Source organism: Mastigoproctus giganteus, chromosome 4, assembly GCF_048544385.1.
Source record: "Mastigoproctus giganteus isolate SK-2022 chromosome 4, ASM4854438v1, whole genome shotgun sequence".
NCBI lineage: Eukaryota > Metazoa > Arthropoda > Arachnida > Uropygi > Thelyphonidae > Mastigoproctus > Mastigoproctus giganteus.
The window spans coordinates 88151449-88179006 of record NC_143578.1 but is presented as its reverse complement, the minus strand read 5'-3'; the positions used below and the strand labels follow the sequence as shown (position 1 = coordinate 88179006).

General features: G+C 38.0%; 1 protein-coding gene across 1 annotated transcript in view; it reads right to left on the bottom strand.

Annotated features, from left to right (window-relative positions):
- LOC150086891 (dynein axonemal heavy chain 7-like) overlaps positions 1-27558 on the bottom strand; it is a 1233418-nt gene that overhangs the window by 902758 nt on the left and 303102 nt on the right. The window contains exons 17-18 of the mRNA XM_090372313.1: positions 25720-25965; positions 2197-2316 (exon numbers count right to left, since the gene is read on the bottom strand). Of these exons, the coding sequence (XP_090228439.1) occupies positions 2197-2316; positions 25720-25965 (366 nt within the window). The remainder of the gene's footprint in view (positions 1-2196; positions 2317-25719; positions 25966-27558) is intronic.

The following is a 27558-nucleotide window of genomic DNA, read 5'->3' as shown; positions in this document are numbered from 1 at the left end:
TCGAAGTGAGAGGTCCTTTAGGCACTTCAGATCACAACTTGGTGATTATCTCTTCTCCAATGGAACCTTTATCGCATGGCTATTCCCAACCTCATATTGTTTGGCATTACAAGAATGCAAAATGGGATGACCTGCGAGACTTCTTTTCTTCTCTTCCGTGGTCGGATTACTGTTTCAAAACTTCTGATGTCAAAGTTTGCTCAGATCGTGACGGTGAAATTATTCTTGCAGAAATGGAATCCTTTATCCCACACTCCACTTTAAAATCTCGTCCTTTATCTAAACCTTGGTTTTCCAATAAATGTGCTACGGCTGTTCAAGAGAAGAATGTTGCATATCATAATTGGCTTGTTTCTAATTCTTCAGTTTCATTTTCTGCCTACACCAAAGCTTGCAACAATTGTAAAGCAGTTATTAATCAGTCCAAACTAGAGTTTGAACAGGTTAAGAGTAGAAAACTTGCTTCTTGCCTAATGGTAGCCGAGCATTCTGTTCTCTTGCCAAAGCTATTAGCCGCAACTTTTGCCCATCTCTGATCCCATCTCTGTCCAAACCAGATGGTTCTGTCATCACTTCAGCCAAGGATAAAGCTGACCTGCTAGCATCCCATTTTTCTTCCAACTCATGTATTAATGATCTTGGTAAAACACCTCCCAACATTCCCAACATGCTGCATTCAATGCCTCCTGTGGTCTTCCGTCAAAAGGATGTCAGAAGGATTTTGATGAATCTTTATGCTAAGAAAGCTCCAGGTCCTGATGGTATTTCTCCACTTGTTCTCAAAGCCTGTGCTTCTGAACTTACTCCTATTCTTTGTCGCCTTTTTTCACTTTCTTATTCCAAAGGTGTTTTTCCTTCTGCTTGGAAATTTGCTTATCCAGCCAGTTCCTAAAAAGGGTGACAAATCCTTCCCATCCAATTATCGTCCCATCGCAATTACTTCTAATCTTTCTAAAGTAATGGAGAAATCAATTAACCGCCAACTCTTAAACTACCTAGAAACCTTCCATCTGATCAATTCTCTCTTCTCTCTCTCTCTCTCTTCCAAACTAGTCTGAACTGTTCAATTCCAAACTCACAGAACTTTTTCGCATTTATCCTTTATACTTTTCTTCAATTTATCACTTTGATAAATTGAAGAAAAGTAGCTTTTTATCACATTAACTTAAAAGTATCACTTTAACTTTAAAATTTATCACTTTAACTTTTTCTTCTATTTATCTATTTATTACTTCCACTTCTTCTTTGGAACAACATTCCTTCACATGTATTTCACAAAAATCCCATAATCCAATAAACAGAAATTCAACTCATCAAGAAGTATCTTCTGTCTTCTAAACCTTCAATTCATATATGGTAGTACAGTACTAAAGTGACATGACACAATGACATGATTACCTCCTAGCCACAGCTGGGATGCATCCACTTCCATTCATAGTCATCTCCAACTTCACACCACCTCTCATACTGGTCCACTAATCTGAATAGAGGGCATGTGTCTTTTCTCTAGACAATATGTATATATTCACAGGCCAATTTTAATGTTTTATGGGCAAAAAAATTGAGAATAACTAATGGGGAGGAACTCTACTCCCTCCACCCAAAATAAGCTAACTGCAGCCACATCTGAAGAGACCAAAAGAATTCCTCCAGTCACAGATGGGAATCAAACCCAGGCCCCACCAAATGAGAGGTAGATAGTGATGTATTGCTACAGAGGACTACTAAAGTGCAATTTCTAATACCTTTCATGTTTAGGAATATAACTGGTGGGGGGGGGGATTAACATACAAGAACACATTTTTTAAAAAAAATCTTAGGAGGTGTAATTACTCAGATTATTTCCTCCCATCTTCAGATGATCGGCCAGCAAGTCAGCTAGCTATTATAAAGCTGATGCATTGGCATAATCATGACATTTTATAAGTGGCTTTAAACTGGTGAGTCTTTCTTGATTGCACTTCAAATACTGTATAACTTTCTGCATAATATCAGGTAAGTAATTCAAATTTTCCTCACGGTTGAAGGTTGTAAAGGTTGTAAACAATGTTGTTGTGAAGGTTGTAAACAATGTAAAATTAGGACTAAAACCAGTGGCATGGTAAGGCTATACAATGAAGCTAAACACTTTGTTTCTACCCAGTACCACATTTTACAGCAACAGACAATGATTCAATTTTCAGTAAAGTCACTTACTGTATAATCTGCTTTTGGGAGCACAATTCCTGGAAATAAGTCTGATATAATTCCCTCAAACAGTGGTATATCATGCGATAAAAATTTTGGCAAATTTACATCAAGAATGGATCGTAGGAGCTGAAAAAAAAGAAAAGAAAGATTTCATGATTAATAATTTTGAAAAAAACAAAATAGTTATCTGTTTAAGAGTATGAAATATAGTAAAATGCAACAACAAAATAGCAAAAAGATATGCAATAAAAATTGCTGTGCATAGTTTGCAAAGACAAATTATGCTCTCTTTGCAAACTATGTCCTCTTCAGAAATTTTTGAAACAAAGTTTTTTTACAACAGTATCCCAATCTATCCCCCATCCCACCATCCCACAGAAATACTTCTATAGAACTTCTTTTTTTTTTTTTTTTTTTTTTTTTTTTGATTTGGTAGTTGTTGGCGCATCGGCTTCTGTGGCCATATTGCACCTCACAAGGTTTTTGCAGTACTTTGATCCAAGCCCGAGGCGGGAATCGAACCCGCGACCTTTGGATTGCCAGGCAGGTACTTTGCCCGGTCAGCTATAGAACTTCTATTTAGAACAGTAGGAGTTCAAATCCATTTCGAAGTTTCAGGATTTATCCAGAATATATTTAAGAGACTTCTGTACAAATTTCATGTTGATATATTAACTTTTCCACACTTACACATATTCTTTTTTGCTCCAGCTCCATCAGAATATTTTTATATTTTGAACAATATGAAACTGGTTTAGAAGATTTAGTCAGCTTTAGGTGGAACAGTACCATAGGTGCTACTGTTCCACCTAAAGCTGACTAAATGATAGATGGAACAGGACCAGGGTATGTCGGCCAGGGGCAAAAGTTGATAATGTTGTAGAGCAGATATCATTTTTTAATGGCACAAAAGGTGATATTGTTGTACAAGTTGGAACTAATGACATTAGAGTAAGAGATCTGCAGATTTACTCAACAAGTATAGGTCAATGTTGAAAAAAATTCGGGAATTAGTTTTGAATGTGACAGTGTCTGCAATTCTGCCCAGACACAATATGAAGGAGTATATGATGAGAGCCTTGTCAATCAATTCAGCCCTGGAGAGATTGCGCAAGGCTCAAGGGGTAGGATTTTTCTCAGCCTGGTCTGCACTTGTTAACAGGAGAGACTGCTTCTACAGGGATGGGATACACTTAAATAGAAAGTGTGCAAGAATATTTGCTGATGCTATCAAGGCAGAGTTAGGTGAGTTGGAAAACTGCTAGCTTTGGGGGATACGCAGACTAATAGATTAACAGTAGCCACTGGCAGAGATGAAAGTGATTTTTGCACTGCTTCTATTAGAATGACCAGCAGCCTGGAAAGCAAGGCAATGGAGATTTCCAGGACTCCTGAGAGTCACAGTGGAAAAAATAAATACATGGGCTGTGTTAGGGTAACTAAGAGTAGAAATAGGTATACTCCTAGCATTGGTGTACTTGCATGTACACCAATGCTAGGAGTATAGTGAATACATTTGATGAGCTTGAAGTGCTAGTCAAGACATCAAAGGCAGATATTGTTGGGATATCAGAGATGAGATGTAACACAGACATAAGCAGTGCAGAATTGGAATTTGGGGAGTACAATGTGTACAGAAAGGATAGACAGGACAGAAATGGAAAAGGGGTTATGCTGTTAGTTAAGATCTAAAAATCTTAACTAACATAAAATCTAAAGAAGTGCATCCAATTGATGTTAGTGGACAGTGCAATGTTGAGTCTGTTTGGTGTGACAGGCACTGGGAAAGGGAAAATAAGAGTAGGTGTGTGTTATATGCCTAATGAATCTGATGAGTATAATGAGCATTTGTGCAGAGAAATAGAGTGGGCCAGTAAATCAGAATGTCTTATAATGGTGGATTTTTACTTTCCAGATGTATCAATTGGAACTTGTGGATTGGTCACTTGGACACTAGCAAGACCTTTGTGGATTTACTGGATAACTGTTTTCTACAGCAACATGTTCGAGAGGCAAACAGAGGTAGTAATACTCTTGATCTGATTATCAGCAGTGAATTATTCATGCATTAAGAATTTGAAGAGAAAGGAACCACTGGGTGACAGTGATTACAATGTACTGATGTGGAAATTACTTAATTAAGGATGTACCTACCATCAAGGCTAAAGGGAAGGCCTTTTGCTTTTGTAAAGATGACTACAGGAGTTTCAGACAGTTTTTAAATTCTGTACAGTGGAATCAACTGATGATGTTACCAACGTTCAATTCAAAATGGGAAGCCTTCAGGGACTTAATTTGGAGGCTACTAAGCTTTTTATTCCAATTAATAAATGCTGTTCAAGGTTTAGGCTTAAATGGATGTTAGACGAACTATTGAAGCTTGTGGCAGAGAAGAAAAATGTATGGAATGCATATAAATTATCAGGTGACACAGAAACCTATGGCAGATATAAACTAGTCTGTAATCAAGTCACAAAGGAGGTTAGACAGAAAAAGGCAGATTCTGAGAAATCCTTGGCAAAGGATGCAAAGAAAAACAGCAAACAGTTCTTTACTTATGTAAACTCATACTTACTTATGTAAACTCATACTTTACTTATGTAAACTTTTAGCAACTCTACATCCTTCCTTTAAGGAAGGATGTAGAGTTGCTAAAAGGAGTACAAAGAATGGCAGCAAGATTGGTGAGGTAAGCCTTTCTTGGTAAGCCTTTCTTCCCAAGAAAGGCTTAAGTTCTGCAAATTGCAACGCCTGGAGAGCAGGCACCTACGAGATGATCTGATTGAGGTGTATAAGTCCTTGAATGGGTTGAGCAAGCTGAATGCTGATGGGATTCTTCCTCTTGCTCATGGAGCCTCCATAGCCAGGTGGGCAGGAGCAGCAATGCGTAGCACATGCTTCTTGATTAGACCTGGGTTCGAGCCCGTGACCACCAAATACGGAGGATGCGGAAAGGTCAGGCAATGACCACCGCATATAGCCGGAGCAATATGGCCTTAGTTGCTAATGCTCCTAAAAACAATATGACAACAACAACCTCTTGCTCAGATTAAGAACCTGATGGGAGACCCACATTCAAATTGAGGAAAGACAGTTGAAGAATAGATGTGCAGAAAATAGATGTACATGATTTACTCAAAGAAGTAACTACCGTCAGGGGTAAAGGGAAGTGTTTTTGTTTATGTGAAGGTGACTACGGTGGTCTGAGACAGTATTTAATTTCTATATGGTGGGACCAACTGATGATGTTACCAACGGCAAAAAATGGAAGGCATTCAAAGAATTCATCTTGGAAGCTACTAGGCTTTACATACTAACTAAGAAATATTGTTCAAGGTTTAGGCCTAAATGGATGTCAGATGAACTAATGAAAAATGTGGCAGAGAAGAAAAATGCATGGGATATATATAAATTAATGGGTGACATGGAAGCCTATGATAGATATAAGCTGGTCTGTAACCAAGTCATAAAGGAGATTAGGCAAGCAAAGGCAGATTATGAAAAATCTTTGGCAAAGGATGCAAAGAAAAGCAGCAAAGAATTCTTTACTTATGTAAACTCTAGAAGGAAAGGGATGAATCCGATTGGTCCACTGGATATTGACGGTTCAACTGTTGATGATCCTGCTCAGGTAGATAACAAACTAAACTCATTTACATGAGCAGTTATTCAGGGAGGGGAATGCCAGTGGTGAATTAAACACTGGCAGTGACCTATATGATTTTGTAAGAACTGAGATTAAAGAGGAAGAGAAATTGTTGAAGATAAAAATAAAAAATGCACCCAGAGTGGATGGGACCTATCCATTTATTATCTTATTACACACCTTGAGTACTGTATACAGATCTGGAGGCCTCATTTTAATAAGGATGTAGAGCTGTTGGAACGAGTACAGAGAAGGGCAACAAGATTAGTGAATGGAACGAAGGGTTGCTCTTACGAAGAAAGGAGGCAGCAAAAGAAGTAAGCAAACCCTTAGCCATAATTATGAGAGCTTCCTTGGACTCAGGGGAGGTAACCATGGACTGGAATTGTGCAAATGTGACTGCAATTCAAAGAGGAGGATCAAAGGGCGACAAAAGTAATTATAGACCTGTTAGTTTAACTTCTGTTCCAGGGAAATTAATGGAGGCACTGGTTAAAGGGTGCCTCCATAGCCAGGCGGGAAGGAGCAGCAGTGCGTAGCACATGCTTCTTGATTAGACTGGGTTTAAGAAAGACTTCTGATTTGTGCAGCAGTCTTCCATGTTGCACATGGAAGATTGCTGCACAAATTGGAGCAGTGTGGCATTGAAGGCAAATAGCTGCCATGGATAAAGGGATGGTCGAATGGGAAAAGGCAGAGAGTGGTAATCAATGGACTCTGCTCTTCATGGACTAATGTTATTAGTGGAGTCCCTCAGGGTTCAGTGTTGGGTCCATTGCTGTTTTCTGTATTTATAAATGATATTGATGATGGTATATCAGGCTTAATGTCGAAGTTTACAGACAATACAAAGGTTGGTAGGTTGTTGTTTGTTATTTTGGTTTTTAGGAGCATTAGCAACTAAGGCCATATTGCTCCGGGATATGCGGTGGTCATTCTCTGACCTTTCCGCATCCTCCGTATTTGGTTGTGACGGGCTCGAACCCCGGTCTAATCAAGAAGCGTGTGCTATGCACTGCTGCTCCTTCCCACCTGGCTACGGAGGCGCCAAGGTTGGTAGGGTAGTTAAGAACACTAATGACAGTAAGCTGCTTAAACAGGATCTAGAAAAGTTGAGCAGATGGGCTGACAGGTCGCATATGAAGTTTAACATTGACAAATGTAAAGTACTACATGTGGGAAGCAGTAACCCCAGATTAACATATCAACTCTGTGGTATTACACTGACTGTGGTAGGGAATGAAAAGGACCAGGCGTAATTGTGAATGCAGATATGAAGTTTTCTGAGCAGTGCAGACAGTCTGCAAGGGTAGCTAATGGCGTATTGTCAATGACATACAGGAATTTTTCTAGAAGGGATAAGGAGGTGATTATCCCCGTGTATAAAGCAATAGTCAGGCCACACCTTGAGTACTGTATACAGATCTGGAGGCCTCATTTTAATAAGGATGTAGAGCTGTTGGAACGAGTACAGAGAAGGGCAACAAGATTAGTGAATGGAACAAAGGGTTGCTCTTACGAAGAAAGGTTAAAGTTTTTCAAATTGCAGTGACCGGAGACTAGTAACTTGCAAGGTCATCTGATTGAGGTGTATAAAGCCTTCAATGGTTTGAGCATGCTCAATGCTGATGGGATACTTCCTCATGCTCAGAATAAACAACTGAGAGGGCATAAATTCAAATTGAGGAAAGACAGTTGTAGGATAGATGTGCAGAAGTTTGCCTTTAGCCAGCTGGTAGTTGATTGGTGGAACAGACTTCGATCTTTAGTTGTGTTAGTTGATAGCCTAAAGTTGATAGCCTCTACTAATACTAATACTAAGGTCTTGTGGTTCCTTATGAGATAGGAACTTAGCTGGCAAAAATCTGACAGCATACCACAAAACATGTAGTTTTGACTTTGGGAGTTTTATTTAATTTTTTTTTTTTTACACTCTTCACATGGCTTACAGAACAGTGTCAACTGGCATAAGTGAATTTTCTTGGTGCATTCCTAAATCCTTTTCAAAACAGAAATGTCATGATGAGCTTAAAAAAGCAGATTGAGCAATCCTACATAAATCAACCTTTGGCTCTGTATTTAAATATAATGTAACTTATGAATAACCTGACAACTGGGAACCATAATAAAGCATTATGATCAACAGTAAAATACTGATGTGAGTTCAGTATATGCAGTAACATTGTAGATATTCTACATAGCATATTTTTGTGGAGGTGCTAATGAACAAAACATTATGAAACAAATAAATGTAAAGAATAAATCAAACTAATTCATTATTCTCAAAGCTAACTGAAATGTTCTATGCTAATAAAGATGACCAATAAAGGCATTTATCAAGAGAGGAAGGCAAGAAATACTAACTTCGATAGTAAGCTACATTTGAAAATAACCAATTAAGCTCAGGCCTTGAGGCATATAGTCAGATCCCTAAAAATTATAAAAAAGTAAAGCTAATTTAGGTATATGATTTTTTTAATGATCATTATATTTTATGCAATGAATAATAAAGATAAACCTCACTCCACTTTTATTTATTCTACCAAAAAAACTAATCTCTTCAAATGAACATTAGTGCTTTCTTTAAAAATCCTTCTGTTTGAGGTCAATATTCTCAGTCCATATTCATGATTTAGTATTAATATTAATCTGTACTTAACAAGTACAGATCAATGTTGAAAAAAAACTGTGAGTTAGGGTTGAATGTGCAATTCTGCCCAGACACAATAGGAGAGATTATATGATGACTGCCCTGTTAATCAATCGACCCTGGAGATATTGTGCAAGGCTCAAGGGGTAGAATTTTTCTCAGCCTGGTCTGTGCTCATTAACAGGAGAGAGACTGCTTCTACAGGGATGGAATACACATAAATAGAAAGGCTGCAAGAATATTTCTGATGCTATTGACGCAGTGTTAGGTGGGTCGGAAAACTGCTAGCTTGGGGAGATACACACACTAATATATTAACAGTAGCCGCAGGCAGAGGTGAAAGTGATATTTGCACTGTTTCTAATGGAATGAGCAGAAGCCTGGAAAACAAGGTGCAAGGAATTCCAGAGATAACTGGGAGTCATTGCGGAACAAGTAAATACATGGGCTGTGTTAGGATAGCTAAGAATAGGAACAGGTGCATGTATACTTGTGTGTACACCAATGATAGGAGTTTGGTAAATAAATTTGATGAATCTGAAGTGTTGGTCAAAACACCAAAGGCAGATATTGTTGGGATATCAGAGAAGTCAGATCACACAGATATAAGGAATACAGAACTGGAATTTGGGGAGTATAATGTGTACAGGAAGGATAGACAGGATAGGAAGGGAGGAGGGGTTATGCTATTAGTTAAGAAACATGAAATCCAATGACTGGAATTCATGTTTCCGGCGGAATTACTTAGCAAGTACAGGTCACTGTTGAAAAAAAGCCGTGAATTAGGGTTGAACTTGAAAGTGTCTGCAATTCTGCCCAGACACGATAGGAGGGAGTATATGATGAGAGCCTTGTCGATCAATTCGGCCCTGGAGGGATTGTGCAAGGCTCAAGGGGTAGAATTTTTTTCAGCCTGGACTGTACTTGTTAACAGGAGAGATTGCTTCTACAGGGATGGGATACACTTAAATAGAAAGGGTGCAAGAATTTTTGCTGATGCTGTCGAGGCAGTGTTAGGTGGGTCGGAAAACTGCTAGTTGGGGGGGGATACAAGGACTAATAGATTAACAGTAGCCAGTGGCAGAGGTGGAAGTGATTCTTGCACTGCTTCTATTGAAATGAGCAGAAGTCTGAAAAACAAGATGCAGGATATTTCAGAGACTGCTGGTAGTCATTGCGGTACAAGTAAACACATGGGTTGTGTTAGGGTAGCTAAGAATAGAAACAGGTGCATGTATACCTGCGTGTACACCAATGCTAGGAGTTTGGTAAATAAATTTGATGAATTTGAGGTATTGCTCAAAACATCAAAGGCAGATATTGTTGGGATATCAGAGACGTGGTGTCACACAGATATAAGTAATGCGGAACTGGAATTTGGGGAATACAATGTGTATAGAAAGGATAGACAGGACAGGAGGGGAGGAGGGATTATGCTATTAATTAAGAAACACAAAGTCCAAGGAAGTGAAGCCAGTCGACATCGATGGACAGGGCAGCGTCGAGTCAGTTTGGTGTGACATAAGCATAGGGAAATCAAAATTGAGAGTAGGAGTGTGCTATAGGCCTAATGACTCTGATGAGTATAATAATATATTGTACAGGGAAATAGAGTGGGCCAGTAAATCAGAGAGTCTTATAATGGGGGACTTTAATTTCCCAGATATTGACTGGAATTTGTGGGTTGGTCACTCGCACACTAGCAAGGCTTTTGTGGATTTATTGGATGATTGTTTTCTACATCAGCATGTTCGTGAGGCAACAAGAGGGAGCAATACTCTTGATCTGATTATCAGTAGTGATTCTTCATGCATTAAGAACCTGCAGATAAATGAACCACTAGGTGGCAGTGATCACAGTGTGTTGAAGTGGGATTTACTCAAGGAGGTAACTACCATCAGAGGTAAAGGGAAGGGTTATTGTTTTCGTAAAGGCGACTATGATGGTCTGAGACAGTATTTAAATTCTATACAGTGGGACCAACTGATGATGTTACCAACAGCAAACTCAAAATGGGAAGCATTCAAGGAACTAATCTTGGAGGCTACCAGGCTTTACATACCAACTAAGAAATATTGTTCAAGGTTTAGGCCTAAATGGTTGTCAGATGAACTAATGAGACATGTGGCAGAGAAGAAAAATGCATGGGATACATACAAATTAATGGGTGACATGGAAGCCTATGATAGATATAAGTTGGTCTGTAACCAAGTCACAAAGGAGATTAGGCAGGCAAAGGCAGACTATGAAAAATCCTTGGCAAAGGATGCAAAGAAAAACAGAAAAGAGTTCTTTACATACTTGAACTCGAAAAGGAAAGGGATGAATCAGATTGGTCCACTGGATATTGATGGTTCAACAGTTGAGAATCCTGCTCAGGTGGCTAACAATCTAAACGAGTATTTTGCATCTACATTCACGCATGAGGAGTTATTCAGGAAGGAGAATGATGTAGGTAAAGTAAACATTGGCAGTGAGCTGGATGATTTTGTAATAACTGAGAGGAAAGTGGAGGAGAGATTGTTGAGGATAAACATAAAAAAGGCACCTGGGGTGGATGGGATCTATCCAGTTATATTAAAGGAGGCAGCAAAGGAAGTATGCAAACCCCTAGCCATAATTATGAGAGCTTCTTTGGACTCAGGGGAGGTACCCATAGACTGGAGATGTGCAAATGTAACCCCAATTCACAAAGGAGGATCAAAGGCTGACACAAGTAATTATAGACCTGTTAGTCTATGTATATAAAGTGCTTAGCATCATAATACACAGCCATTTCTGAATAAACAGAAAATTTTTAAGGTGGCATCGTTTTAGGTTATATCTCATATTGTGAATGCCTTCACAACGAGTTGCCATGATATTGCACTACTTCGAATAAGTAACGCTTCACCTAAGGAGAAGACTAGTGTTACTTATTCTCAGATAGGTACCACCACCCAGACAGCACTGTTTCAGGGCTATTTGGCCCTTCGTCAGTGAGTGGGTAGGTACACAAGTGATGCAATGATGGCAAAAACAGTTATGAAGTATAACTCCACAATATGAGAGATGCCTGATGGTGTATGATGTATTTAGACTAAGGCGCATTTAGGGCTAGAGCCTCAAGCTGCGAACAAATTTAGACTATGTATATAAAGTGCTTAGCATCATAATACACAGCCATTTCTGAATAAACAGAAAATTTTTAAGGTGGCATCGTTTTAGGTTATATCTCATATTGTGAATGCCTTCACAACGAGTTGCCATGATATTGCACTACTTCGAATAAGTAACGCTTCACCTAAGGAGAAAACTAGTGTTACTTATTCTCAGATAGGTACCACCACCCAGACAGCACTGTTTCAGGGCTATTTGGCCCTTCGTCAGTGAGTGGGTAGGTACCCAAGTGATGCAATGATGGCAAAAACAGTTATGAAGTATAACTCCACAATATGAGAGATGCCTGATAGTGTATGATGTATTTAGACTAAGGCGCATTTAGGGCTAGAGCCTCAAGCTGCGAACAAATTTAGACTATGTATATAAAGTGCTTAGCATCATAATACACAGCCATTTCTGAATAAACAGAAAATTTTTAAGGTGGCATCGTTTTAGGTTATTCGTTACTTATTCGTAGCGTTACTTATTCGTAGCGTTACTTATTCGAAGTAGTGCAATATCATGGCAACTCGTTGTGAAGGCATTCACAATATGAGATATAACCTAAAACGATGCCACCTTAAAAATTTTCTGTTTATTCAGAAATGGCTGTGTATTATGATGCTAAGCACTTTATATACATAGTCTAAATTTGTTCGCAGCTTGAGGCTCTAGCCCTAAATGCGCCTTAGACCTGTTAGTTTAACTTCTGTTCCAGGTAAATTAATGGAGGCACTGGTTAAAGAAGCACTGCAGGATCATCTAGACAAGAATTCAGTTATAGCTCAGACGCAGCATGGTTTTGTTAAGGGCAGGTCTTGCCTGACCAATTTGATTGGATACTATGATGTAGTCACAAAAGAACTGGATGCAGGGAATAACTTTGATATTATATATTTGGATCTTAGAAAGGCTTTTGATACTGTTGCACATGGAAGACTGCTGCACAAATTGGAGCAGTGTGGCATTGGAGGCAAATTGCTGCTATGGATAAGGGGAGGGTTGAGTGGCAGAAGACAGAGAGTGGTAATCAATGGACACTGCTCAACGTGGACTAATGTTATTAGTGGAGTTCCTCAAGGTTCAGTGTTGGGTCCGTTGTTGTTTTCGGTGTTTATGAATGATATTGATGATGGGATATCAAGTTTAATGTCCAAGTTTGCAGATGATACAAAGGTTGGCAGGGTCGTTAAGGACAATACTGACGCTATGCTGCTGCAACAGGATCTGGAAAGGTTGAACAGATGGGCTGAGAGGTGGCAAATGAGGTTTAACATCGACAAATGTAAAGTGCTGCATATGGGAAACAGTAACCCCAGAGCAACGTATCAACTCTGCGGTACTACACTGACAGTGGTGGAGAATGAAAAGGACCTGGGGGTAATTGTGCAGGCAGATATGAAGTTCTCTGAGCAGTGCAGACGAGCTGCAAGAGTAGCTCATGGTGTCTTGTCAATGATATACAGGAATTTTTCTAGCAGGGATAAGGAGGTGATTATTCCCTTGTATAAGGCAATGGTAAGGCCACATCTTGAGTACTGTATACAGGTCTGGAGGCCTCATTTCAAGAAGGATGTAGAGCTGCTGGAACGGGTACAGAGAAGGGCAACAAGATTAGTAAATGGAACAAAGGGTTACTCTTACAAAGAAAGGCTTAAGTTTTGCAAATTACAGAGTCTGGAGACTAGGCACCGGCGAGGTGATCTGATAGAGGTGTATAAGGCTTTGAATGGTTTGAGCATGCTCAATGCCAATGGGATTCTTCATCTTTCTCAGAATAATCACCTCAGAGGGCATAAATTCAAATTGAGGAAGGACGGATGTCGGATAGATGTGCGGAAATTTGCCTTTGGTCAGCGGGTGGTTGGTTGGTGGAACCGACTTCCATCACTTGTTGTTGAAGTTGATAGCCTAAACAAATTTAAAGCTCAACTGGACAGGTATTTCGAACGAACGGAGGGGTGAAATGGGAGTGGGTTTTTTTTTTTTTTTTGGCTGATGCTGAATAAGCTTGCTTTCTTGCATCATATGCCTCTGCTAATGCTAATGCTAATTTGTGGGTTGGCACTCACACACTCGCAAGGCTTTTGCGCATTTATTGGATGGTTGTTTTCTACAGCAGCATGTTTAAGAGGCAACTAGAAGGAGTAATACTCTTGACCTGATTCTTCATGCATTAAGAATCTGCAGATAAAGGAACCACTAGGTAGCAGTGATCACAGTGTGCCGAAGTGAGATTTACTCAAAGAGGTAACTACCATCAGGGGTTAAGGGAAAGGTTTTCACTTTCGTAAAGGTGACTACAGTGGTCTGAGACAGTATTTAAATTTTATACAGTGAAACCAACTGATGATGTTACCAACAGCAAATTCATATTTGAAAGCATTCAAATAAATATTCTTGGAAACTACTATGCTTTTCATACCAAATAAGAAATACTGTTCAAGGTCTAGGCCTAAATGAATGTCAGATGAACTAATAAGACATGTGGCAGAGAAGAAAAATTCATGGGATACATAAAACTTAACAGGTGACACAGAAGCCTATGATAGATACAAGCTGGTATGTAACCAAGTCACAAAGGAAGTTAGACATGCAAAGGCAGATTACGAGAAATCTTTGGCAAAGGATGCAAAGAAAAACAGCAACCAGTTCTTTACTTATGTAAACTCTAAAAGGAAGAGAATGAATCAGATTGGTCCGCTTGATATCGATGGTTCAACTGTTGATGATTCTGACAGGTCGCTAACAAACTACATGAGTATTTTGCATCTATATTCACACATGAGGAGTTATTTAGGGAGGGGAACGCCAGAGGTGAATTAAACACCAGTGAGCTAGATGATTTTGTAATAACTGAGAGCAAAATGGAGGAGAAGTTGTTTTGAAGATAAACATAAGAAAGGCACCTGGGGTGGATGGGATCTATCCAGTTATATTAAAGGAGGCAGCAAAGGAAGTAAGCAAACCCTTAGCCATAATAATGAGGGCTTCCTTGGACTCAGGGAAGGTACACATGGACTGGAAATGTGAAAATGTGACCCCAATTCACAAAGGGCGACACAAGTAATTACAGACCTGTTAGTTTAATTTCTGTTCCAGGAAAATTAATGGAGGCACTGGTTAAAGAAGCACAGAATGATCATCTTTTTTTTCTTTTTTTATGTGAACCACAAACACGAGAGGTATTAGAACCTATAGTACCGTGCTTGGGTTGGAGGTTAAGAAGACGAAAGAAGATATTTGTTGACATTGGACTTGAACTTCTGTAGATTGTAATTTTCAGGAAATACGTATGAAGGAAGGTTGTTCCAGAAAACGGCAGTTGAATGAATAAATGAGGAAGATGAAAAGTTGGTTCTGTGGGTTTGAAGTTGGACAGTAAATGGATGTTGGCTGTGGCGGCACGTGTTCAGACTGTTTTGAAAGAGAGAGCGGGAATTATAGAAGCCAATTCAGAAGAACAGTGCCCATCGAAGTATCTGTAGAAGAGGCATGCAGCAGAAACAGTACGTCTATGAGAAAGCGAGTGGAGAGACTCTGTTAGAGATGAATCATTAATTAACCTAACTGTCCTCTTCTGAATTGAATCAAGAAGCCTGAGAGAGGTTTTGGGGGCACCACCCCAGATGTGGGAACAATATTCCATGGCAGAGGCGGATTTGCGATTTATACAGAGTGAGCAGCTGTTTGGAAGAAAAGTAACGCAGAGAGGGAAAGAGAAAACCAAGTTTTTTAGATGCAGAGGAAGAAATATTTGTAATGTGCTTGTGCCAAGAGAGATTAGAAGTCAGGGTAATCCCCAAAAGAGATATATCATTTTGCCTAGAAGTCGGAGTGTCCCTAAAGATAAGCATAGGAGCAGAAGGATCCTTTTTGCGAGATATAAGACAAGACTGAGTTTTAGAAGGGATGAAATCAACTAAGTTGTCTTTGCCCCACTGGAGAATTACCTGAAGATCGGCATTTAAGGAATTGGTAGCAGATTTTCAAGAAGTTGAAGCTGATTGAGCAGGAGAAGGTTTCTCAAAATGGAAAGTGGAATGCAATGTGCTATCATCGGCAAAACTATGGATAGGATTGCCAGTCAATGGAAGAAGGTCACTAATATATAAGAGGAAAAGAGTGGGGGAAAGAACTGAACCTTGGGAGACACCGGCATTAGTGGAGAAGTTAGAAGACATAGAGCCATCTACATCACCCTCAGTGAGCGATCAGAGAGAAAACTGGATAACCAATTACTAAAAACAGTTGGCAAACCATAAGATGGAAGCTTGTTTAGAAGACCTTTATGCCAAACACGATCAAAAGCCTTTGAGATGTCAAGAGCAACTACTTGTGTTTCACCGAATCTTTCCATTGAATTAGTCCATAATTGGGTAACATAAGCCAGAATATTACCAGTGGATCAACACTGAAGGAATCCATACTGGGGATCGTTGATCAGACAGAAGGTTTCTAGGTAGTTTAAGAGTTGGCAGTTAATTGATTTCTCCATTACTTTAGAAAGAGTAGACGTAATTGCAATGGGACGATAATTGGATGGGAGGGATTTGTCACCCTTTTTAGTAACTGGCTGGATATGAGCAAATTTCCAAGCAAAAGTAAAAACACCTTTGGAATAAGAAAGTGAAAAAAGGCGGCAAAGAATAGGAGTAAGTTCAGGAGCACAGGTTTTTAGAATAAGTGGAGAAATACCATCAGGACCTGGAGCTTTCTTAGCATCAAGATTCATCAAAATCCTTCTGATATCCTTTTGACGGAAGACCACAGGAGGCATTGAATGGAGCATGTTGGGAATGGTGGGAGGTGTTTTACCAAGATCATTAATCCATGAGCTGGAAGAAAAATGGGATGCTAGCAGGTCAGCTTTATCCTTGGCTGAAGTGACAACAGAACCGTCTGGTTTGGACAGAGGTGGGAGCAGAGATGGGCTAAAGTTGCGGCCAATAGCTTTGGCAAGAGACCAGAATGCTAGGCTACCATTAGGGCAAGAAGCAAGTTTTCTACTCTTAGCCTGTTCGAACTCTAGTTTGGACTGATTAATAACTGCTTTACAAGCTTTGTGTAATAACTTGTTGCAAGCTTTGGTGTAGGCAGAAAATGAACCTGAAGAATTAGAAACAAACCAATTACGATATGCAACATTCTTGTCTTGAACAGCCTTAGCACATTTATTGGAAAACCAAGGTTTAGATAAAGGATGAGATTTTAAAGTGGAGTGAGGGATAAAGGATTCCATTACGTCTATGAATAATTTCACTGACACAATCTGAGCAAACGTTGACATCAGAAGTTTTGAAACTGTAATCCGACCAAGGAAAAGAAGAAAAGAAGTCTCACAGGTCATCCCATTTTGCATTCTTGTAATTCCAAACAATACGAGGTTGGGAATAGCCATTCGATAAAGGCTCCATTGGAGAAGAGACAATCAGTAAGTTGTGATCTGAAGTGCTTAAAGGGCCTCTCACTTCGACCGTATACTTAGAAGGGTTGTTTGTGAGAAAAAGATCAAGCATATTGGCTGTATGGTTAAGATTGTCCCGTATTCTTGTAGGTAAATGAACAATCTGTGCTAAGTCATTAGTAATTGCAAAAGCCTCAGCATCTTGACCTGCTGAGTCGGTGTGACTAGAAAACGGAAGCCAGCTGGAGTTGTGAACATTAAAATCACCAAGGAAAATTACCTCACTGTTAGGAAAGTTGGACTGGAGAAAGTCAAGTTGCAAAGAAAGGAAGTCAAGTTGCAAAGAGAGGAATTCAAAGAGCTCCAAGTGATTAGTGGAGTTAGGAGAACGGTAGAGACAACAGATGAATTTGACACAATGAGGTAGAGAGATTTTAAGCCAGAGAAGATCAAAGAGAGGAGATTCCAAATTGCCAAGTCTCTGACAGGGAATATCAGAATGGACATATGCACAAATACCACCTTTGAGGTGAAAGGAATCATACAGCGAATAATTTGGGCATCTGAGATGAGCAGTAGTTGAATCAACCGATAACTGAGATTCTGTCAGAAAAAGTACATGGGGTTTGGCAGACTGCAAGTGGAAATGGACATCGTTGAGATTAGAATTGAGACCACGTATATTTGTGAAATGATTTAGGAAGTGCTTGGGAGGTTTAGATCTTTCGCAGATAAGCTTGCTCTATTAGTTTGACAATTCATAGTGTATTCAATAGTAAGAAAAAGTGGGTGGGACATGCTGTATGAAGTAATGAAATTTTTGGATAGGGCGTACACGTGGTAAGAATATACCCAGATCCTTGACATAACGTGGCCTCAACAATGCTCCCCGCATACACACTACCCGGGACTCCTTCCAGTCACTATCTGGCAGATTAGAGGTAGCAAGATTATACACTAGCTGATCCGGAAGCCTCCTAGAGAGTTACCAATAGGTTCGGTCCGGTGTACTAACTAGCGGCCGGCCTGCGAACACCGTTTTAGAGCTGTACCCTCGAAATGTAAGGAATATTGGATCCCGCCATGATGTTCATCATAACTTCAAAAGTCATCAATCATACTGCATGATGGAAGAGGAAGGGACGGGTTGACAAGGCTTCAGTAATAATTCAGACACAGCATGGGTTTGTGAAGGGAAAGTTTTGTCTGACAAATTTCTTTGGACTATGATGTTGTTACAAAGGAACTGGATGCAAAAAATAATTTTTATATCATATACAGGCATACCTCGGTTAACGTTACCTCTGATAACGAAGCTTCGATATAACGAAGTCCGCAATTTCAAGCCCCATTTATCTTAAAAAAAATATTCCAATTTAAGGCCAACGCCCGACAATCATCCGATTGGTGACTGACGGCGACTCGTTACGTACTCCCGAGTGCTTCCGAGCAGCGGGTGTATCTGTTATAACAATTTTGCACTTCATTCGCCTAATTTAGTTGTTGTTTACACTTCATAGGGTGTGTTTCAGTGTTATGCATTGCAATGATCCGTATCTGTCAGTTTTCTTGGTATGGCAGATTGTGATTTTTAACTGTCCTCCATTTCCTTTACATGATTGATGCTGTTTCAGTGTGGCACATTGCAATAATCGACGTAGGTTCTTTGATAGCATTACATAACATAGATTTTGTAAATTTTAATAGAAATATTTTCGTTTTAGTTAATTAAAATGTCAGAATCAAAGAAAAGAAAGCAATTTCTTTGGAAACTAAACTAAATATCATACGACGTGTTGAAAGCGGCGAAAGAAAATCCGATGTGGCACATTCTTTAGGATTAGCACAATCAACTTTAACAACCATACTAAGTCAATCAGAAAAAATAAAACAGTCTGCTCAGAATTGTACAGATGTTACAGCGGCAAAATTAACTCGCTTAAGGAATCCAATTTTAGAAAAAATGGAGAAAATGTTAAGTTTGTGGATAGATGATATGTCACAACGTCATATGCCTTTAAGTCAAATGGTGATTCAAGAAAAAGCATTATTTTTGTTTAATCACCTGAAATCTAAACAAACTGAAGAAATTATGGAAACCTTTGGGGCTTCTTGTGGTTGGTTCGAGAAATTTAAAAAACGGGCCAGGATTCATAGTGTAAAATTAACAGGAGAAACTGCAAGTGCAGATGTTGAAGCTGCAAATAAGTTTCCAGAAAAACTAAAGGAAATAATTGAACGTGAAAATTGTCCACCAAATTTGGTGTTCAGTGTTGACGAAAGCGGTTCGTTCTGGAAAAGGCTACCAACAAAAAGCTTCATTTCTATTAAAGAAAAATCAGCTGCTGGGTTCAAAGCAACCAAAGACCGTTTAACGTTACTCTTTGGATCAAATGCCTCTGGCGATTATAAATTAAAATTGTTATTAGTTTACTATTCAGAAAATCCGAAGGCATTAAAAGGTAACATAAAAATGAATTTACCTGTAATATGGAAAGCAAATAGAAAAGCGTGGGTTACCAAGGAGTTATTTACTGATTGGTTTGTTAACCACTTTTGTCCTGAAGTAAAACAGTATTGTCAAAAAAACAACTTTGAAGAAAAAGCTCTTTTGTTGTTAGACAATGCTCCGGGACATCCTACTGATCTTAACACGTTGGACACATGCATTCCTGTCAAAGTTGTGTTTCTTCCAGCAAACACAACTTCCCTGATTCAACCATTGGATCAGGGAGTAATAGCATCATTTAAAGCTTATTATATACGTCGAACATTAAGCAATTTAACTGAACTAGAGGATAAAGAGGAAATGACAGTTAAAACTTTTTGGAAAAACTACGCCATTAAAAACGCAATTGAAAACATTGATAGTTCTTGGAAAGAAGTCACTAAGAAATGCTTAAATGGAGTTTGGCGCAAAATATGGCCAGAAGTTGTACTAGAAGAAGAAAATAACATCCAAGAAATTAGAAATGAAGTTATCCAGATGGCTCAATCAATAGGTTTCGAAAATGTCGATGAAGAGGATGTTAGAAATTTATTGAATGCAGAAGATGATGGTTTTTCAGTGGAAGATTTAGGAAACGTTGTTAGCAACGAAGACAAAGATAATGAAGACGAAGTTAAAGAAGTTTCTGCCGAAAAAGTGTTACCAACCAAAGATTTAAAAAGGTGCTTAAATGACATTGAAAACGTTTTAAATTTTTTTAGTGAAAATGATCCTGATTTAGGAAGAAGTGTTATTGTTAAGCGATCAGTGTTAAATGCAATAACTCCGTATAGGCAATTGTTAAATGAAAGAGAAAAAAAGCATAAACAATCAACTTTAGACTCATATTTTAAAACGTGATTTCACTTTGTATGTAAGTTGACTGTTTATTTAATAAAATTTTTCTTTGTTCGAAAAAAAAGCTTTTCATTTTCTTTACGTAGGAACGTATTCCTATTCTAGCCATAGTATTTTTACCTCTGAAAACTAAGTTTCGCTTAACGAAGTAATTTCGTGGAACGCATCCTATTCGTTATTCGAGGTATGCCTGTATTTGGATTTCAGGAAAGCTTTTGATATCGTTGCACATGGATCACTACTGTAAAAATTGGAGCAATATAGCATTAAGGGCAAGTGGTTTCAATGGGTAAAAGGGTGGTTGAGTGGGAGAAGAGTAATCAATGGATACTGCTCTTCAAGGCCTAATGTTATTAGGCCTTGAAGAAATAAATATTGTCCCCCAGGATTCAATATTGGGTCTATTGTTGTTTTCTGTATTTATTAATAATATTGATGCGGGCAGGGTTGTTAATGACACTAATGACAGTACGCTTCTACAACAGGGTCTAGAAAAGTTGAGCAGATGGGCTGAGTGGTGGCAACTGAAGTTTAACATTGACAAATGTAAAGTACTGCATATGGGAAGTAGTAACTCCAGCGTAACATATCAACTGTGTGGTACTACAATGACAGCGATATAATCAATGAAAAGGACCTGTGGGTAATTGTGCAGGCAGATATGAAGTTTTCTGAGCAGTGCAGACGGTTTGCAATAGTAGCTCATGGTGTATTGTCAATGATATACAGAAATTTTTCTAGCAGGATAAGGAGCTGATTATCCCCTTGTATAAGGCAATGGTCAGGCCACACCTTGAGTACTGTATACAGATCTGGAGGCCTCATTTTAAGAAGAATGTAGAGCTGTTGGAACGAGTACAGAGAAGGGCAACAAAATTAGTGAATGGAAGAAAGTGTTGCTCTTACGAAGAAAGGCTGAAGTTTTGCAAACTACAGTGTCTGGAGACTAGGCACCTGTGAGGTGATCTGATTGAGGTGTATAAAGCTTTGAATGGTTTGAGCATGCTCAATGCTGATGGTATTCTTCCTCTTGCTCAGAATAATTGCCTGAGAGGGCATAAATTCAAATTGAGGAAAGACAGTTGTAGGATAGTTTTCCTTCAGCCAGCGGTTGGTTGCTTGCTGGAACAAACTTCCATCTGTCGTTGTAGAAGCTGATAGCTTAAATAGATTCAAGGCAGAACTAGACAAACATTTGGAGTGAGTGGATGCATGAAATGAGAAGGGGTTTTTTTTTTTTTTTTGGCTGATGTTAAATAAGCTTGCTTTCTTGCATCATGTGCCTTTACTAATGCTAATGCACCAGACAAAAAAAAAAAAAAACTTCTCATATCACCTTTCCATCCTTTCCAATAATTGTCTATTCTTCCTTGAATTTATTTAAACAACCCATTTCCATAGCAATAGATGGCAGTCTGTTCCAACAATCAACCGCCCATTGCCTGAAGGCAAACTTTAATGTATCTATCCTGCAACCATCCTTCCTCAATTTTTATTCATGCCTCCTCATGTGTGTAACATTAGTCCATGAACAGCAGTGTCAATTAATAACCACTCTCTGTCTTTTCCCACTCAACCATCCTATTATCCATAGCAGTAACTTGCCCTTATGCCACCCTGCTCCAATCAGTACAGCAGTCGTTTTGTGAAACAGTATCAAAAACATTCCTGAAATTTGAGTATACGATATCAAAATTATTTTTTTGCATACAATTCCTTGGTTAATGCATCACAATATCCAATCAGATTGGCAAGACAAGATTGCCCCATAACAAATTCATGCTACGACTACAGAATAACATTCCTATTTAGATGGTCCTGCATTATTTGCTTAACCAGTGACTCTATCATTTTCTCTGGAACAGACATTAAGATGCACTTGTTCTTACTCTTTGTTATCCTAACACAGCCCATGTATTTACTTGTTTCATTATGATATGATCGACAGCAGTGCTTGAAATCCCCAACACCTTTCTTTCCAGGCTTCTGCATGTTCCAATAGAAACAGTGCAAGAATCAATTTCACCTCTGCTGAGGTTCTAATTAATCTATTAATCTATGTATCTCCCAAATTTAGCAGTTTTTCAACCTACCCAGCATACCTTAATAGCATTAGCAAATATCCTTGCACCCATTCTATTTATGCATATCCCACACCTGTAAAACAGTCTCTCCTGTTAATGAGCACAGACCACTCTGAACAAAATTCTACAACATGGGCCTTGCACAGTCTCTCCAGGAATGAATTGATTCCCAAGGCTCTCACAACATGTATTCACTCCTAAGTTTATCATGTCTGGGCAGAATTTCAAACACTCTCAAATTTAATTCTAACTCACAACTTTTTCCCAACAATGCCCTGTACTTGTTAAGTCCTTGGATCTCCTACTCTTAATATCATTAGTGCTATATTGTTGTTATATTGATATATAATTGTTATTATTGTTATATTGATATATAACAATACCAATTTTCATGCCCTTAAAAGCTGATATATGCTCTACAACAAACAACATCATCTATTTCTGTCCCTGGCAGACATACCCTGGATTCCACCTATTCTATTTGCATAATATATTTCCCATTTCCCTGACAACAGAGTTACTAACAATAATTACTTCCAGTGGAACCAGCACATTCTGCCTTGTGGATTGCTGCTGGATTGCTTGTGGATTGCCTTATACTCAAGTGTAAACCCTGGCATTGAGTTGTGCAGCTAAGAGAGCCTTATTCTTCAAGCTCTCATGAATGCTTATCAGAATGCTGATTTGTGCCTAATTTATTCATATTATTTGCACATTTCTTGGGTTTGCTTAAATTTCATTCCAGTGATATTTTGACTGTTATTTCCACACAAAAGACCCTATTTCAGCATGTTCCAATGCCCTTCTTGTCATATATTTTAAAAATGCACTATTACATTAGTGTCAATCCTTACCAATTTGTTCAATTGATAAGAAGAAACATATTTTGTGTAATTAGTTCCTTTTTTTAGAAATCATGGTGACAAATTCCTGTAGTTGCAGAGACATTTTGATAATGTTTTAGCGATGACCGTTGAGCTTACCATCCTTGGGAATTCATATGTCTTAATTTTACCCATGAAATTCAATTTCATTTTAAGCTCACAGATCAATACTGTGCAAGCTGCTTAATTGTGATCACAGATAATGCTTTCATTTATGAAATTTTATGAAGTCCTGATGAAGTGTATACTAATACCTAGAAAAAACAATGTTTATTGTAATCAGAAATTCAGTTTATGGTATTGCTTTTTTGCCTTATCACAGTTTATGTATGTGCTGTGGAAGTTATTGTGTAATATCAAAATTTATTCTCAAATTCTAACACATGGTTGGTTACTGCTCTTGCTTCATACAGTTCATATGGTTACCATTATTCTATGAAAGAAAGCACTGTATTTCTTCTCCTATCAATCTGATTGCTTTACAGTAGAGCATTAAACATTTTTTAATTCTTGATTTTAACATTTTCTTGATTTGGTTTTAAGTTTTGTATGGATTTCCAGAAATATTATAACAGTTTCATTTTTATTGATGACTTTCTCGAAGACAGTGGACAGACTAATTAAAGTATTTAATATTGCTTGATTTTTATGTTTTCTTTCTGTCCACATTGGATGTTGCTCTGCTTCAATAAATAACACTGAATATCAGTTATTGTATTAAGCTGTGTCCCAAAATGATCATAATAAGCAGCATCCACTGTATATTCCAATGTTATTTTACAATGATCTCTGATTTTAGAGTGCCAATTTCATCTCATACTGGTTCAAACTTCTCAAAATAATGTTTCTACAGCTGAATGAAAAATTTGTCATTTTTTTCCCCTACAAGCATTGGCTTAAATCTTTAGTTGCTTAAGGATTATTCTGTCAAGTAAGTGCAGATGAGTTATTGATCTCAGTATTTCCATACATGTTCTGTTTATTCTACAGCATGACATTGCAGGTTAGAGGAGTTTAAAACTAGTTATTTCACAAGAACACTTTAACCACATTTGGCAGTCATGTGGAATTGAACCACAGCAAAATCACCCATGTTTATTGCACACACAACCAATGTGAATTTGTTATAAAGCACATTATTTAAAAAAAAAAAAAAACAGAAAATTTTTTATGCAAAAATATTGGGTGGAAAGTCATAAATGAGTAGTAGCAGATGAGGAAAATCCTCCAGGCTAAATGTGCATATGTTATGCACAGATTTAGATCTCCATGCCTGAGTCTGCTCATTAAAGAGGCATTTCTGTCACACAATCAGCATATGAATTTGTATCAGGGGCATGAGAATGACTTTTCATGATTAAATCTCAAATATAAGCAAATTCTGCATAATAATCAAAAAAAAAACCCAGTGATCTTTGCTGGACTCACTTCTAATAGAGGGAGCACATGGATCCAGTTAAATGTTATATATTTCTGAGTGTTATATACTTTTCAAGGTATATATGTTGTTTTTGTCATTTGAATTTATCTTTAATAATAAATTTAAAAAATATTTTGGACTATTTTACTTTAAATAACAAAACACAGTTCCCCCCCCCCAATCCCTAGCATGTGTGGATTTTTGCTTAGTACGAATTTTTAAGAGAGTATATACACTCTCTTAAAAATTACCAATATTCCTAGGGCTTTTCAACTACTTGGTAATACTACATTCTTTTTTCAAGCAGCTAGTGTTATCTATGGTTGGCTATTGTACTGTCATTTAGTCTTCATCCCAACAATATATCCTGGATCTCACATCATTATATTCATATCATATGTGTGAACTAGACTTGTCATATTATGAATCATCATCAGCCATTTTCAATCCACTGCAGGATGAAGGCTTCTCCAGCAACTTTCCAGTTCCTTCTGTTTTGTGCAGTAGCCATCCATTTACTACCCACAAACTCTTGAATTTCACCCATCCATCTCCATTGTTGTCTTCCAGGTTTTCTTTTAGCCCCTCTTGGATACCATTCTGTAATTTTCTTAGTCCTACTAAGAAAATTACAGAATGTCTTAGAGCTATGTGTCCTGCCCAAGTCCATTTCAGTTCTTTAGTTTTGATAAGAATGTCCTCTACTTGTGTTTGCTGTCTAATCCATGTGTTTCTCTTCTTAATATTATGAATAGACTTGCCCAAATAAACTAAGCCAAATAACCTTATACCAGTTACCAATTTTTAATGGCCAAAGGTGAAAAATAAGAATGATGAAAACTGTTATAAATAAAAACTAATTCATTTAATAGATACAAACAACACACTCAAATCCATATATATTCTTTTATATTCAATAAAATAGTTACTAATCATTCCATTGCAGCCTACCAAAATATCTTCCTGGTCATCAGGAAATTTCAGTTTTAAATTTCCTGCTGCTGACAAAACTGCTTTCACTGCTCTCATCCCATAATCATAATGAGATTGGGAAGAAAGCTGTTCTGAACACAATCTGTATGTGGTTACAATTTTAACAGCTAAATTACGAGCATCCAAGAATCCACAGGAATATAAAACAATCTCTCCAATCATGGCATAGTCAGGCACCATCATTGCCACAGTTCTAAAAAGTACCTGAAAAATAGGATGAAAAAAAAAATTCTGACATTTATAAATTAGTCTCTTGCATATACTCATCTTACTTTATTAAAGTCGTTAAAATAAATTCCTGCCCTATAAAATATAAAAAGCAATATTTTGTAAAATATATAATATCTTTAAAATATCAAAAAGTATGATGAATATAGCCCAGGAGGAAGATGATAAGAAGACAGAAATGAAGAAATTAATAACCTTATGTAGAAGTTTCTACAATGTGGCTAGCCAAATTCATTAATAATTCCATTAAGAATAATGTATTGGATAAATATCTGTCCCTCTTCATGGAGAGAAATTTGTAAATTCAGAAAAAATATGCAATATGTCCACCATATTGTATTAATATGTTAAATTCCTTGTTTAGTAACACTGGCATTACTGTTAAATATTGTTCCATATTGAAATTAATAAAATTATTTTCAGTACCCTCTGATTTATCACACAGAGATATGTTAACAAAATACAATGTGATTTATCATATCAATTGCTCCAACTGTGACTCCAAATATCAAGGGTCAACTAACTTCACACCCTTCACACGCGATCATGTAAGGTCTGTTGACATGACATGACATGACACTGGCTGCTTGGGGCTTTTACGATTTAAAATTCAATAACACCTCCCTTAAATTATCAGTCATATTTCTGTAAACTTCTTATTTCTGAAACCTTATAGATGAAATTATTCCAGAATTCTATTAATGTCAGCAAATCCTTTAATATCGCAGACACAAGGGACTACATTAAATTATAGGAGAAAGATACTTTGGAGAGACTGGACGTCGAACACTCAGCTATCGCCGAGCATGTCTGGACAACCCGCCACGACATCGACCCACACCGCGATGTCGTGGTTGTGGACAGGTCCCACCATTACCTAAAGCGCACCTGGTTGGAATCGTTAAATATAAAATGCTCGGATGCCTCTTTGAACAGGAACAGTGGTTGCCAAGTTAACCCCATCACAGAGGCAGTAATTCTATCCATAGACAAACGCTGGCCACATCACCACCATATGTCACAGCCACAAACATCAACAAACAATTAACCACGTGCCTCACGCACCATCCTGGCAGTGCACATCTCTATTCCAACTGGCATTCATGTATTCAATCTGAAGAAGGCTGCCTCCCAGCTGAAAGCTTATTATTGTAATTATGTTTAGTTTGCTCTGAGAAACAAAATAAATTTTCGTAATGAATCCAGAGCATGTAGGCCTTGTTTACTATAGGAGAAAGATATCTATAATTTTCACCAATCCTACCCTCTTTATAATGGTTAAGTCCTGGACGGTTGTGAGTGCGTGCGTGTGTGTGTGTGTTTGCGTGCACGCTGTTGTTAATCGTTCATACTGTCCCCTTGAAAATGATAATTAAAAAGTATCATTCCCACTTCAGAGTAGTACCTTTGAAAATGTTGGACATGTGTAATTGGAAGCCTTTCCACACTTGTGCTGTTATATGCAATATTGGCACTGGCTCCCAATATCTGTACACATGGTAATAGTATAAAGTGTGGCTTAATTCTCTTGTGTGACACACCTCTTACTAATATCAAGAGTATTAGTGT